Consider the following 13,825-nt stretch of genomic DNA (forward strand, 5'->3'; position numbering starts at 1 on the left):
AGAGGTGACTGTAAACTACGGTAAGTCGGTAACTAATGACGGCCTTTGATTGTGCATCGCTCTTCAGTTGTTTTGTAGGACTTGAAAGGTTAAGATCCTTTCGGACCACACGATGCTTAGTGATAATATTTTTTCTACACCTAAATTGAAGGTCAAGATCACATAGTGGAAAAATGTGGGGCCCAATAACAAAATGTTTCATATAGGTGCATCACATAGTATCATCCTGGAAATGTTAAAATGATTTTTTATCATACTTGATCAAATGTCTGAACTCTTACCACGAGGGTTTGGCCAAGGACAATAAGTAGCAGCTGTGATGACCACACCACCAATATTAAGGTACTGTTCCGTTTTAGATTTTGACAACCCATTGTGACTCCAAAACCAATTCTTGGACTGAAAATTAATGCCCAGTTTGTTTTCGATTTTGTCTTGGAGTCACAATCAGTTCTCTAAATAAATAAAAAAACAAGGCTTAACATGATATTTAGTCCAATAATCAGTTTTGAACTCATAATCGGTTGTCAAAATCTAAACGAACATAGCCTAATGGACCTAATTATTCATCGATTTAATGCTTAGGAGGATTTTCCAAAAACAATTGTACTTCAAAAAACTTTCTTGTATGAGAATTGTTGCCTTTGCTGTCTGTGGGCGATGTCCCCTCAGGTGAAAGTAATGGGTTCGACAGCAATTCATGTCGGACCCATCAATAGAAGTTGTTATTGAATTTAAGATTTTTGTGAATCTCGGATCAGTTCATTGACACAATCATGTGCTTAAATAAGCACTTCCAGATAAGCATAAGAAGAAGATAATGATAAGATCAAAAGAATCTCAATCCTAACCATTTGCCTAATCTCTTCTAACTACCTCTCCTCTCCTCTCACTCACATCTAGATGTAACGGTCAGATCTATCATATTCTCTCACATGCCCCCTCAAACGTAGGTGAATTGAAAATCGACATACGTTTGATATTATAATAAATATCCCTAAAAAGAAATGTAAAGCCAATTTTGATGCACATTGCCATATTTAATGTCCGCCTATAATATCGCTGAAGATAAAGATGAATTGTCGCCTGTTGTTGAAGAATGCGTTGCATGAAAGAGGAGCCGCACAGAGCTTCAAAGAACTGAATTGGACTCAAGCCGGAATGGGCGAGTCTTGGCTGGTTTTGATTACTGAACCTTTTGAAAATGGGTCACAATGGGCCAAAGCCTCGATGGAAGAGAATGAGCCTCGATGGGCCAGACACATGGGTCGACTAGTACCGATCCTCATGGAATTTGACTCTCAGGCACGAACCTCAAATAATTGAGGCCCCTCAACTGAGTAGAGCGACTATTTCAGGCTTAGAAAGGCACCTCAACTGAAATAGAAAATGATAATTTGAAAAATAAGAACTTGAGAGAGAAAAATGAGATGAGCGACAACAAGTGACTCACGGCGCAATAAGTATCAACTTTGAAAATTTGGACAATGCATGGAAGTCTCAGTTTCTTCTGAAGTGTAGGGATTAAAGGAGAAGTGTGGCATCAAAGTGAGGGTGTGCACTTTTCACTTCATTTTGAGAGAAGAGGTGAAATTAGAATGGATGGGGTGCCTTTATCAATTTGGAGAGGTGGATGATTCACCAAAGGACAAAAGAACAGGTGTTTTATATGATAATAAGGGTGATAATTTCCATACCATCTCTCTGCATCACATGATGGGATGCTGTTTGGAATACCGTGCAAGTCTCTGGAAAGTGGTGCCACACCTTGCTGGAAATGAGGGGGAGAGAAAAAGAAACCCATAGGCAGCATTAATAAAAATACATCTCTTTCGAAAGAAAAGAATCTCTTTATGTAAGATGCAGAGAACGCCCCTTCAAAAAAAAAAGCAAGCTCATCAGGGTAAGGAGGTTGAGAGACATGGAAGAAACGAGAAGGGAGACTCCATGTGTGATGATTGAAAAAGGAACCACAAGAAGAGAGGACAGCCTTTCCTTTGACTGATTTTACAACGACAAGAAAGGACTGCTAACATTATAACAGAGGGCTGTGGACACTTTCTCCCGACTCCCAAGATGGAAAAGCTGAAAATATGAAATGGGGCTGGATTTGCAGCGGCTATGCATGGACTGGAAGTTTGTTTTTCTGGCAGGTTTGGGTGCAGATAGGCACATAAAGATGGGTGCAAAGGAAAAATCAAAGTAGGTTAAGAGGTGAAAAAAAGGAATTATAAGAATTTAACGTGGCGGGCGGACCCTCCCCCCCCCCCCCCCCCCCCCCCCCCGCCGGAAAACGAATCAACTCGGGTTGTGATCAAGGCGGCAAGGTCCGATCGACCTGCTTTGAAACCATATTGAATTTAAGATTTATGTGAATCTCGGATCAGTTTCAATGACACAATCATGTGCTTAAATAAGCACTTACAGATAAGCATAAGAAGAAGATAATGACAAGATCAAAAGAATCTCAATCCTTATCTCTTCTAACTACCTCTCCTCTCACTCACATCTAGATCTAACGGTCAGATCTATCATATTGTCTAACAGTTGTTAGCTTATAGACCATTTTCTATTAATATTTTATGAACAATGCTCAACTGAGCCCATTAAAAAAATCTGCCGGAGATTCCGGCCTTCTACATCTCCCTCTCAGCCTAGGCAGCGCAGATTCTTCCGACGTTGAACCTCCGTTCAGATCTCCCACTACTGGGGGAGAAGGTTCTGTTCAAGGTCTGTACAACGGATTCACACTCAGGCAGGCCGGAGAAGCAAGACGGAGAGAAAGAGGGGTATTTAGCTGGCGGCGGAGGAAGAGGAGGTTTGGGTAGATGATGGTGCGGTGGAAGTAGTGGAGGAGGAAGAAGGAGATTAGGGTTAGGGCAAAAGGGTGGGAATGGTTTTTGCCAAAGGGGAAGAGGAGGAGGGTTAGAAAGAGGGTTGGAAAGAGTAAAGGAGGGTCTTGCCCGGTCAAACGTGGTAAGATAACTACTAGTAGGCTAGGAGGTGGAGTAGATCCCGCCGGAGAAGGAGGACGGCCTGAGAAGGAGGAGGATATCCCGCCTGACGGCCTGAGAAGGAGGAGGAGGAGGAGATCCCGCCTCTGCTGTCTATTAGGGAAATCAACAGTTGTGATTGTAGCAGACTCGGCATTGAGGGGAGAGATCTTCGCTCCAAGATCTGTAGATCTGTGACCCACTGGAAGAAAACCCACTGGAAGAGCGCTCAGATCTGTGACCAGCGGCGGAGCTGCCTTTCCAGCGGCGGTCTGGAGAAATCTTACCGGAGAAGGCATGTGAGAGAGGGAGAGGGAGCGGGAGAAGGGTTTGGTGGGTTTGGAGGTTTCATCTTTGCCTTCTTGAATCCAAGCCATTTCCCGACCGGAATCTGGTGAGTCTCAAGATTTTGATCTCATCGGGTGGAGGGTGACCGTCCATTTTGGAGTGTGAGAGAGATCTGCGCCTCTGTTTTTCTTAAGGTCAAATGGAGGGCCTTGACTCTTCTCATGATGGCTCTGATGAGGAAATTCCTCCCCATTCTTTTGGGTGTCTTAACTTCTGGTCTCCTGGCATCAATGCTATCAAAAATTCTGCTGCAAGCGATTCCGAGATCGAACCTCTTTCTTTCTCTGATCTGGTCAAGCACAAGATCGACCTGATTCCTAATCCGAATAAGACTTTGCTGGACCTCCGCGCTCTCCGTGATGATGAAGGCTTTAATAGCATTCGGCTATCAGTTCCAGAGAAGATGCGATATCTCAAGCTTATAGAAAAGGAGCTCAGCTCTCCTACTTCGAAAGCTTCTTCATCGTCCAAAAAGAGAAAGAATGGGAGAAGAAAATCAAAGGCCCAACCTCAAATCCATATTGAGGGTGAAGAAGATTTATACTCCCTTCTCAGCTCAAAATTGCAATCTCAGAAGGAAGCATTACTCTTATCTGAATCGGATCCGTCCTTCTCTTCGGAAGTCCAACCTTGTGAAGCTGAGTCCCCTCTTGGCAACCCCTGCTCTCTGAGTGAAACTGCTGGACATGAAAACCTTTCTAGTCCTCTTCTTGAGAAAAAAGCTTCTCCCCCTGATCTCATGTGTAGTGACTGCTGGCCTCTCCTAGCTGGTCCTACCCCTTGTACCTTTCGTCTCCCATCCCCCTCTATCAATCAAATTGCTAGTCCAATTGGCTCCTGTCAGATGCTGGCCAACTGTCCTCCCAGCAGCTCCCATAATCCTGCTAATGGATCCATGGAGTCTGCTCCCTGTTTCATTTCTTCCAGACCAGCCCCTTCCATCTCCTCAATCCCCCCTCCTGTTAGCTTATTTTCAGAGGGCAAATGGAATGAAGTGTTTGGAAAAAGTCGAACCAAAGCAGTTGATACTTCTGTCCCTTTTTTCAACCCGGTAACTACTGAAGATGGTATAATAAAGGCAGCTTTCAAGGAGGGTGATTTTAGTGAAGCAAAGTCTAAATGGGAAAACTGTCTTCTGGGTTATTTTCTTGGTCGGAGGCCCTACTTCACTGCTCTTAAAAATCACTTATTGAGAATCTGGCAGCTGAAAGGGGACTTTGATCTAATTGCTCTCCCTAATAGCTTTTTCTTGTTCAAGTTCAACCTGGAAGAGGATTGCATTAAAGTCATGGAATACCCCACCACCTTTGGGGGTCGTGCTCTCATCCTGCAGAAATGGTTTCCAGGCTGTTCTTTGGAGAAGCTGAAACTTTCAACTATCCCAATTTGGATTAAATTCCCTGCTTTGCACCTGAAATTCTGGACTCCTACAGGTATTGGAAAGCTATCTAGCATCATTGGCAAACCTTTATACATGGATTCTCACACTGCTGAGGCCTCAAGATTACAATTTGCTAGAGTTTGTGTCGAAATAACTGCCGAAAGCCCCCTTCCTGATGTTGTCCACATCCAAACCCCTACTGGAGATGAAACTCAGGTTGTAGAATATGAATGGAAGCCCAAACCTTGCAAAACCTGTCTTGACTTTAGTCATTCTTCTGAAGGATGCCCTAAGAACCAAATGCCTCCTCCCCTTCTCTCTCAGCCCATCTCGTTTCCTGTTCAATCCAGAAAGGAATGGAGGCCAATCACTAAGGATAGTGATAAAGCTGTTCAGTTAAGTTCTGATTCTCCAATTGCTCATAATAGGATCAGCTTGGATCATCCTGAAACCCCTTCTACCTATAGTGCCTTATCTAGAAATAAATTCTCAGTCATTGGCTCTGATATCCCCGAGACATCTACAAAGCAGACCAAGCCTCCGGACCTTTCTCTCTCTTTATCGTCCCCATCGTCTGAAGGTCCTTGGAATTTAGTTCAGAACAAGAAGAATAAAAAAGGAAAGTCAGATGCTTCCCTCCTTAAGCCTCCTTCTTCCTGTGTGCTGCCATCCATCTCCCTGATCCCCACTACTGGAATAAGGTCCCCATTTCGTGGGCTCATTCCGGGAGGCTGATCATGATTTGGGGTCTGCTCTTGGTGCTGGTGTTTTTGGGTCTGCTGTTAGCTCTGGTGCTGTTTGTTTTTGTGGTAGCTGTTCGAATTTTGGCAGTGTTGTGGCTGTTGTTTTCATTTTGCTGAAGCGGTTAGGTTGTTCTCCTTTGTTTGTCTTTGCCGTTTTGTTGGATGGCCTTTGGCTCCCTTTTGATAGTTTGTTTGCCCTTCTTCTGATGTGCGAGGGGCTTGCTTTTCTGTTTTCTTGTAGTATCTTTATTGATCTTTCTTAATATATCTGGTCGGGGTCTGCCTAACCCCAGCTTACCTATTTCAAAAAAAAAAAAAAATCAGCTGCAAGGGCGCCTCCATTGATTTTTTCAGGGATGCCTAGTTTGTATTAGGACCAAGACCAATTGGTTCTAACGCAAAAATGTCAATACCATGGTAGTTAAGGGCAAATTTGTCCTTTTAAATAATAGTTCAAATGAGGAATTCTAGTAAGGACAAAAAGAAAAATGAGCCCCACCAATTTAGGGGTCCAAATAGAGAAATGATATATCCTCGGTCCTCCCTTCTTCTTACTTGCAGTTAGTCGTAAATATAGGAGAGTGGGGTGGCCCAGGGAAGAAAAAAGAGTGAATATTTCACTGAAGAAAAGGGAGTGAATATGTCACTTCCCTCCAAATTGCGTCTGACAGGGCTTGCAAATGTGTGGGCCATGTATCAAAATTTTGTTTTGGTAGGTAGTAGCCATGTATCAAAATTTCCAGCATCGGAGTGCCTTTCATTATTTATTATTTATTAGGCACAAGCAGTTTCAAAATGTGTGGTGTCGGTAGGGTGCGAATCTCTCTTTTCTACCTGCAATGTATATAAATGTACTACCAACCCACCTTGAAAATTTATCAATGGTGAGCCCTTCTCTTCCACTGTGGCAGCCTCTACTGCAAGAGAAGCCAACTTCATGGCTAAATGTCTCGCACAAACCCCTCTTTGGTTTAACCTTTCCCACTACAGCCATTTCATTTCTAGCAATCATCCTCTTTGTCTTTTTGGAGACCACTAGGAGAATGCCACGTGGACCCAACGGCATGAACCAGAAGCTGCCCGCGGAGAGCTGTCGCCGGCAGAGGAAGATCTGGAAGAAAAATGAGAAGGGCAGGTGGGTGTAAGAGTTTCAAGTCGAAATGATGGAGAGTGAGATGGTAAGTAGGTATGTATGGTTGTTCATGAATGGGAGTGGAAAGTCGTATGATTTTGTTCTTTTACTTTTTTCTTTTTGGGTGCTGAGGAAAAGGAGTAGATTTTTCAGTTGGGTTTTTTGTACTTTTAGGTACAGCATTGAATCCTAGCCGTTGGGAAGCAAATGGGTAGGGCTGGCTCACACCCTATCTCTACCATCCATGTTTGTGTCCATTGATTAAAATCTGTGAATGAAATGAGCTTAACCATTGAGAATGCCTTTTTATTGGAATTATAAAATGCATTCAAGAATGTCCCCTTGGTAGAGAAATTAATTAATAGAATAGCAACCTTAAGAAATACAATGATTTTATATCACCAATTCAACAACTATCTCAACCTAGAGAAAATAACCACTATTATGTAGTTATAGTGTTGTACCCCACCTTCCCTTGATTGCAACCTCTAATCGAGACCCAGCAGAATAGGACTTATCAGATTGATGGGGATGGCACAGACCGAGCAAAGGTGGGTGTCTATTATGTAAAGTGTGAGCATGTCTCGTTGTAGAGAAATTACTGAGGTCGCTAGATGACCCGAGATGAATTTTGATCGTTGGATGCACAAGGCCATCGAACCAATCGGAACCGCCGATAAATCCAGGAACTTCAATGTCGTGTCGCTTTGTGGTCACGTGAATCGCGTGTTGATTCTTTTGTTTTCGTTGATGATTCCCATTTCCGGTTTGGACCCAAATGTCTTTCTGCGATATATTTCGCTTTCCTTGGACCCTTATTCCCAGAAAAATCCCTCTGAAAGAGGAACCTCCGTTCTCGTCTCTTTTCCCCTCCATTTTCACTTTCGAAGGAATTTCGTCATTATAGGTATGTCGATTTCTCTAATTTCTTCTTCTTTTTTTGTTGTTGATTTGGTCATTTATTCCAGAAATGATGTTTTTAGGGTTTGATTTTGAGTAGAGTGGTTTTGGTTTTGATTTTGATTTTGATCTCGATACTTGGCTTTTAGATTGGTTGTTGAGTACAAGAGTGGTTTTGGTACAATTTTCTGTTGTTTATGTCGAATGTGCTTCATTCTCATTCCTCAACTGCGATTCACTGTGAATGATTCTTTTTACACCTGTGTTGGTTTTTAAGTAAATTTTGCATGAAGGTTCCATGGTTTATATTTTGAATGTTTGGTAGGATTGCATTTGTTTGTGATCAGGAATGGGTTTTATATTGGGTTGGATTTTGATCTTAGATGCTGCTTTCATGCTGCATTTCTTTCTATCTTTTTTTTTTTATTATTTTTTTTTTTATAGCAATGCCTAGTGGCCATCCTTCATTCAAAGAAATTTGGAACAGTGAAATAGAAAAAAGAGTACTTTGCATAAGCTTTTCAAAAGTGACTTTCTTAAGCTCAGGAAAGAACGATCTAAATAGCCTTAAATGTGGGCATTGATTTATTTGTTAATGTTAAATCACAGCTTAGTGCTGTGCTGGAATACAGCTTCTTGAAGATAGTTGGAGCCGTTAACATGCAATGGATTGTGACAACTATATCTCGAAAATCAACCAAGCCAGACTCAATTTGATCTCAAGCTGTGGTTGGCTTTAAAAATCTGAGATGATTGTACTTCATTGTCCTTTAAAAATGCTTTAAAACACTAATCCCCCCCTCCCCACCTCCTTATTGTTCAGAAGAAAGAAGTCATTGCATTGAGTTACCACTATAAATCAGAGATCAGTTTGTTTCCTCTATGAAGAGATCATGACTTAGTAACTCTGATTTGTGATCCACTTAAAAGTAAAATCCTTAGGGGCCGTTTTGATATGCTGATTTTAGAATCCGGGATTTCTTCAAAATTGTAGCTAAGAGACAAGAGAAGAAGCGGACCAGCCGTCATTTTTTATTTTCAATCGTTTTTTAGTTCTTGCCCTTCTTTCCAACAGCAAGAGAGTAGCCGATCCTCCCATTTTTTCAGGTTTTAGAAATCTCAGGATGCGGGAGAGATTTTTAAAACCTGAATTTCTCACTTAAAATCCAAGAAACGCTGTCAGGACAGCATACAGCAGCTTGATCATGAACCCTCTTTTACACTATTTTCAAACTAAAAACCTGGATTCTAAAATCCGCGTATCCAAACGGCCCCTTACAATCAGATAACCGCAACCCCTGTAAAAGAGATGCAAGAGAGATTCATAACAAACTCACATTTATGATGTTTAGCAATTGTCATTGAATAGCAAGGCAAACACTACTTGGTGATGTCACAGACCTATGCAATTGAGCAAGTCAGCCACTTTTATATGAAATGTACAGATCTGAAAGAACAAGACAAATTCTACTCACTGACAACCATATATCTTAGAAAGATATCAGACAGATTTTTCTAAGCAATGCCTACGAATATAAGTTTGCCAGCCGACCCAATTTCAATTGGATCAACCTATGACAGTTTCACAATCCATTTGAATCTTAAATCAGTTGAGTCCTACTCGACCGGATCTATGGATCCCACTTTATGTGTTTCTGTCATCATCCCATAAAGAATTAGAGCATTTGTGGAGTGTCATTAGGTCCTACTATAGGTTGACACAGTTAAAATTTTGTACAATTTTAGATTTTTTAGTGTTCATTCTCAATGACGATTCAGTGTGGGAAATGTAGACGAAGGAGTGCATCCACAGACAACCGGCTAAAGGAGACAACGATCTACTAATAGGTTTTAGGATTCAACGAGAGTCTTTGTTTGTTCTATTCGATTCTCATTCGAATGAGATTTTTTGGTTTTGTTGCGACAGATGTTATATGCAGAAAATGTCCCAAATGTTTAGATGATGAATAATTATCTTACCGTAACAAAATATATTCAGATATGGGATATTCCGACAGAATTTTTCGGCGATATTTGTGCTCCATCTGATTAAATAAGGGTTGTGTCCACAAAATATTCCTAACCACGCTCTAGATGGAGTACACATAGCTTAAAGAGAGCTATCTTGAACTGTAAAAATGACAAATACAGATCTGAAAATGTTTGGAACAACTCTCCAATAACAGTCAAAATGTTAAAACGTGATCCATCTTGCAAGGATTTTGAAAATAGAAAAAGTGGTGTGAATCAACACTTTTACACGATTGAAATATGCTTCCACCATGAACTGATGCGCCTGAAGCGAGCTTTTATGTGATGAAGCCCCTCCCATGAACTATGAAGCCTCTCTCATGAACTGATAAACAACAGACACGGTTCTTATGAACTAGTAGTTGTTGTGAATCTTCATACACAAGGAATATGAGGTGAGGTTGTGTGAGAACCCTCACATGAGGTTAGTGATTCAAGTGGCCGCGGAAGCGATTTCGTCGTTCTTCGGAAGAAGATCAGATCTTCAATGAAAACTTCAATTCTTGCATGGAGATGCAGGAAAACTCAGATCTGAGTTGAATCTTGCGTGAAACAAGATGATGAAGGAAGGAAAAAGGATAAGAGATTAGAAGAACCTAATCTCTCTCTCTCTCTCTCTCTAGAGGAAGAATTTCTACACAATTTCAAATTCAAACAAAATCTAAAGAGACCTACATGGGAGGGGCTTTATATAGGTTAGCTCAAATATATGTAATGCCCACAATACCCCTAATGAAACGTTGTTTTCCCAAACTACCCTTGCTAGTTTAAAATGACATAAAAGCACATGAAATACTACTAAAATGATTAAGCTAGCACTAGTAAGCTAAAATAAATAAAAAACCGTTGACTAATGAGCTGTAAGAATTGATGTAAAAATGCCAAAGGGGAGGCTCTTGCATCAGTTCATACCAAGGAATCAGCCCTTGAAAACTCCAGCAACAGCAAGGATCAACCTTGTCTCTTGGGCATAGGGGTGGATGAAGGAGAAGGGAGCAGAGATTGTGCGAGAACCCTCACATGAGATCAGTGAAAAGGGATTTGCCCTTGAAAATTCCAGCAAGAGCAAGGATCAGCCTTGTCTCTTGGGAATGGGGTGGACGAAGGAGAAGGGAGCAGCCCTCTCCCACAATCGTGCGCAAAGTAAGAAAATCCAAATTTTAGTGTATGCAAATCTTGCACCCTCCCTCCCCTCTGAAAAGAAATTTGGTGGCTCACAAAAGGAAAGAGTAAAACAAAGAAGAATAGAGAGCCGTTTAAAGTTGCGGAAATTTCAAAGTTTAAAAAGTACATGGGAAGGTAAAAGCAGAGAAAGCAATCTTTCCCTTCTCTTTCGTAATCTTAAAAGGCCATAGCTTCAGAAAGTAATGGATCGTATCTGATGGATGACTGGGCTTTGCTGATTCTCGACTGCCCTCTAAGCTGCCCACATCCAGCCCACAAATGACATGGGTTTTGTCATTGGGACCGTTGATCTGATGGACTATCGCCATGTATGATGGCAAAGCTCCTTATTTGCTAGATTGAGGCATGCAAAAATCAAGGGCTTAAAGGCATCTGTTGGACATTTTTTCATCATGCTTGATCCAAGGACTAGCATCATCCGATAAGGGTGGGATCCATGGCAATATGCTGGACTTTTGATTTCCAACAATGTTCATGGACCTATAGCTGTACACTTGGAAGTGGGTCCATGCAATACACGGTTGCTTTCCTTAATTAGCGATGTTTTTATTAAAGATATTTCCTTTCATTAAATCACAATTCCCAGTAACCGTAAATCCCAAAAACTCTTTGTTTTCTTTTCTTTTTGTAGTTTGCTTTGATATACCCTCTTAACAATATTTTTTCTATGTTCCTTAACTTACTGCTAGTTCTCGTTCCTTTAATTTTCAAGGCTTATTTTTTCATGGAACAGGTTTCATCTGCCCCACTACAGAAAAAAAACTGCCGCTATAATTTTTTCAGTTCAAGTAGTCTTTTAACGACAGAAAGTAGGTGCACTGTTTGACGGCCTAAACTGCCATTTTCTCACATTGTGCAATTGACTAGTGCTTCCTAATCTCCGATCCTAAAATTTCGGAGATGAAACGGAACAAGGCTAAGGAAATTATAGCACGAAGAGTGTTGAAGAGAATAAAGAGAGCTACCGAAGATCGAATTAGCAAGTTACCAGATGAGATTATTGCAGTCATTCTTTCACTGCTTCCGATGAAAACTATCACGAGAATGAGAGTTCTATCTAAAAGATGGAGACATGTTTGGACTTTGTACCCCTATCTGCATTTTAACCATGATGACCTTGGAACCCGTGGAAACAGAGAAACATTTGTTAGGATTGTTGATCATTTTCTGCACTTTTACAATGGTGAGGAGTTGAAGAGGTTTCAACTTTCCTTTTACATCGGCGAAAAGTATTCTCCTAATGCAAAGGAATGGGTCCATTTTGCGATTCAAAGGAGAGTTCAAGAGCTCGATCTTGACTTCATGGAGAGGGCTTATTATGTTGGAGTTCCCTTTGAGCTGCCAGATTGTGTGTTCTATTGTGGCTCATCAATAACAAAATTGTCACTGAGCCAGTGTGAATTTAATTCTTTTACTTACAAGGGTTTTGTATCCCTTAAATGCCTCTCCTTAACGAACTGCAAACTTAGAGACGAGCAGATTCATAGGGTTGTTGCGGATTGCCTGTGTCTTGAGAGCTTGACTTTGAACAATTGCAACCACATTATCAATCTCAAGATATCTATGCCCGACCTCCGGCTCAAGACCTTGACACTTTCCAATTGTTGGCATCTTCGGAAGTTCTATCTATTTGCTCCCAACCTGTTATCCCTCCATTATCGTGGGAACTTTATAGCATTTTCTTTTGAGAACATCTCATGCTTGGCCAACATCACGCTCAATATTGGACGTCTAAATTTTATGGGTGCTCGTTCAAATTACAGAAAGTTTGTGGTTAGTCTTGCTCACATCAGCACTGTAACCATATGCAGTTCACTCATTCAGGTTAATTTTCCTTTGCCCCTGGTTTTATTTAATCCGGAGAATTTGGTTATCTGCCCATTGGTGTAAACTTTGACTGACACTGCCATTGTTTGAAAGGTTTTATCTTCAGAGTTATTCTTTTCACGAATAACACCGCCTCGTTGGTTCCCTTGCCTTAAGGAATTGCATTTGCTTAATGACATCATGGCTGAACACATGCTCTTAGTTCTCACTTTCTTCAGCACCTGTCCTTTAGAGCAGCTTGTTATTGATGTGAGTCTCTTCATTTTACTTTCTGTACTGATTTTAGTTTTGGGTCTTGATTTTTATTTAGTGAAACCACACTTACGCTCTGCTTTACTTCAATTTATATTTGGATCGGCAGATGAGCCGTCCTTGTGGATTTGCATTTGTTTGTGGTGGTGATAACGATTATTGGAGAGAACAGCTGAAAGCTGTTGTTTGTGTATTCAGTCATCTCAAGAAAGTGATAATTAAGGGCTTTGAGCGCCTGGATGATAAGACATGGTTAATGGGTTTTTTACTCGAGAAGGCTGTGGTCCTAGAATCCTTCTTGATAGTAGCTCCACGTTCAGCATGTATTCATCTTGCGAGGGAGGAAATAGAGGAAATAGAGCAATTACCGAGATCGTCTTTAGATGCCAAGATTATATTCGAGTAGTATTTAAAGACGATGTTTGCTTGTAGTGTAGCCTTGCTGATGATCAGGAGCAAAGCCATCTGAGATCAATATGACATCCAAAAGGTATTTATTTCTTGTTTTGGTTTAGTTATTGTATTTAGATGCATATCACTGCAGAAAAACTAATCTTTCTGCAAGTTATGCTTTTCCTGAAGAAACAGCTCAAGGTACTTGGATTATCGGAAGATGTTCTTTATTTCTGTAACCTTTGCACCAATCAGTCTTTGATTTACTTGGACATTTTCAATTCTTATGGGACTTGAGGGGCATTTACTGGGATCCTAATTCGAATTTTCATGGGTGGCGCATTTATGGGGATCCTAATTCAAATTTTCATGGGAGGCATTGTTTGTTTAGGCCAAGTTTAGCAACCATGAAATTCTTTTTCATGGACTATTAATTTATTGAGTGGTGAGAGAGATAAGGATGGGGGATGGGGGGAAGGAGGTGGAAGAGAGAATTAAGAGAGCATGAGTGTGGAAAGGTTGAGAAATGGTTTAAAAACGAGGAAAAAGTTCATGTTTGCAAACATGGCCTACTGATTTTTCTATAAATTTTCATGCGTTTATCCTGTGCATATGGGAGAATAATAAGTAGGGTGCTACT

The 13,825-nt window shown here is 41.0% G+C and overlaps 1 protein-coding gene and 1 long non-coding RNA gene across 2 annotated transcripts; one reads left to right on the forward strand and one right to left on the reverse strand.

Moving 5' to 3' along the window:
* Positions 1-722: 722 nt before the first annotated feature.
* Positions 723-2,256, reverse strand: LOC143893007 (uncharacterized). The gene is made up of 2 exons (XR_013255678.1): positions 1,698-2,256; positions 723-1,377 (listed from the first exon to the last, which is right to left on the reverse strand). It is a non-coding gene; the product is annotated as an uncharacterized LOC143893007 (long non-coding RNA).
* A 4,888-nt stretch (positions 2,257-7,144) lies between these two features.
* On the forward strand, positions 7,145-13,488 carry LOC143893008 (F-box protein At5g03100-like). The gene is made up of 4 exons (XM_077397934.1): positions 7,145-7,504; positions 11,447-12,537; positions 12,634-12,789; positions 12,902-13,488. The coding sequence occupies exons 2-4, from the start codon at positions 11,614-11,616 to the stop codon at positions 13,196-13,198; spliced, it is 1,377 nt and encodes a 458-aa protein (XP_077254049.1). The 5' UTR covers positions 7,145-7,504; positions 11,447-11,613; the 3' UTR covers positions 13,199-13,488.
* The last annotated feature ends 337 nt before the right edge of the window (positions 13,489-13,825 follow it).

Source organism: Tasmannia lanceolata, unplaced genomic scaffold, assembly GCF_043159265.1.
Source record: "Tasmannia lanceolata isolate RefF3 unplaced genomic scaffold, GAP_Taslan_0.1 ptg000015l, whole genome shotgun sequence".
NCBI lineage: Eukaryota > Viridiplantae > Streptophyta > Magnoliopsida > Canellales > Winteraceae > Tasmannia > Tasmannia lanceolata.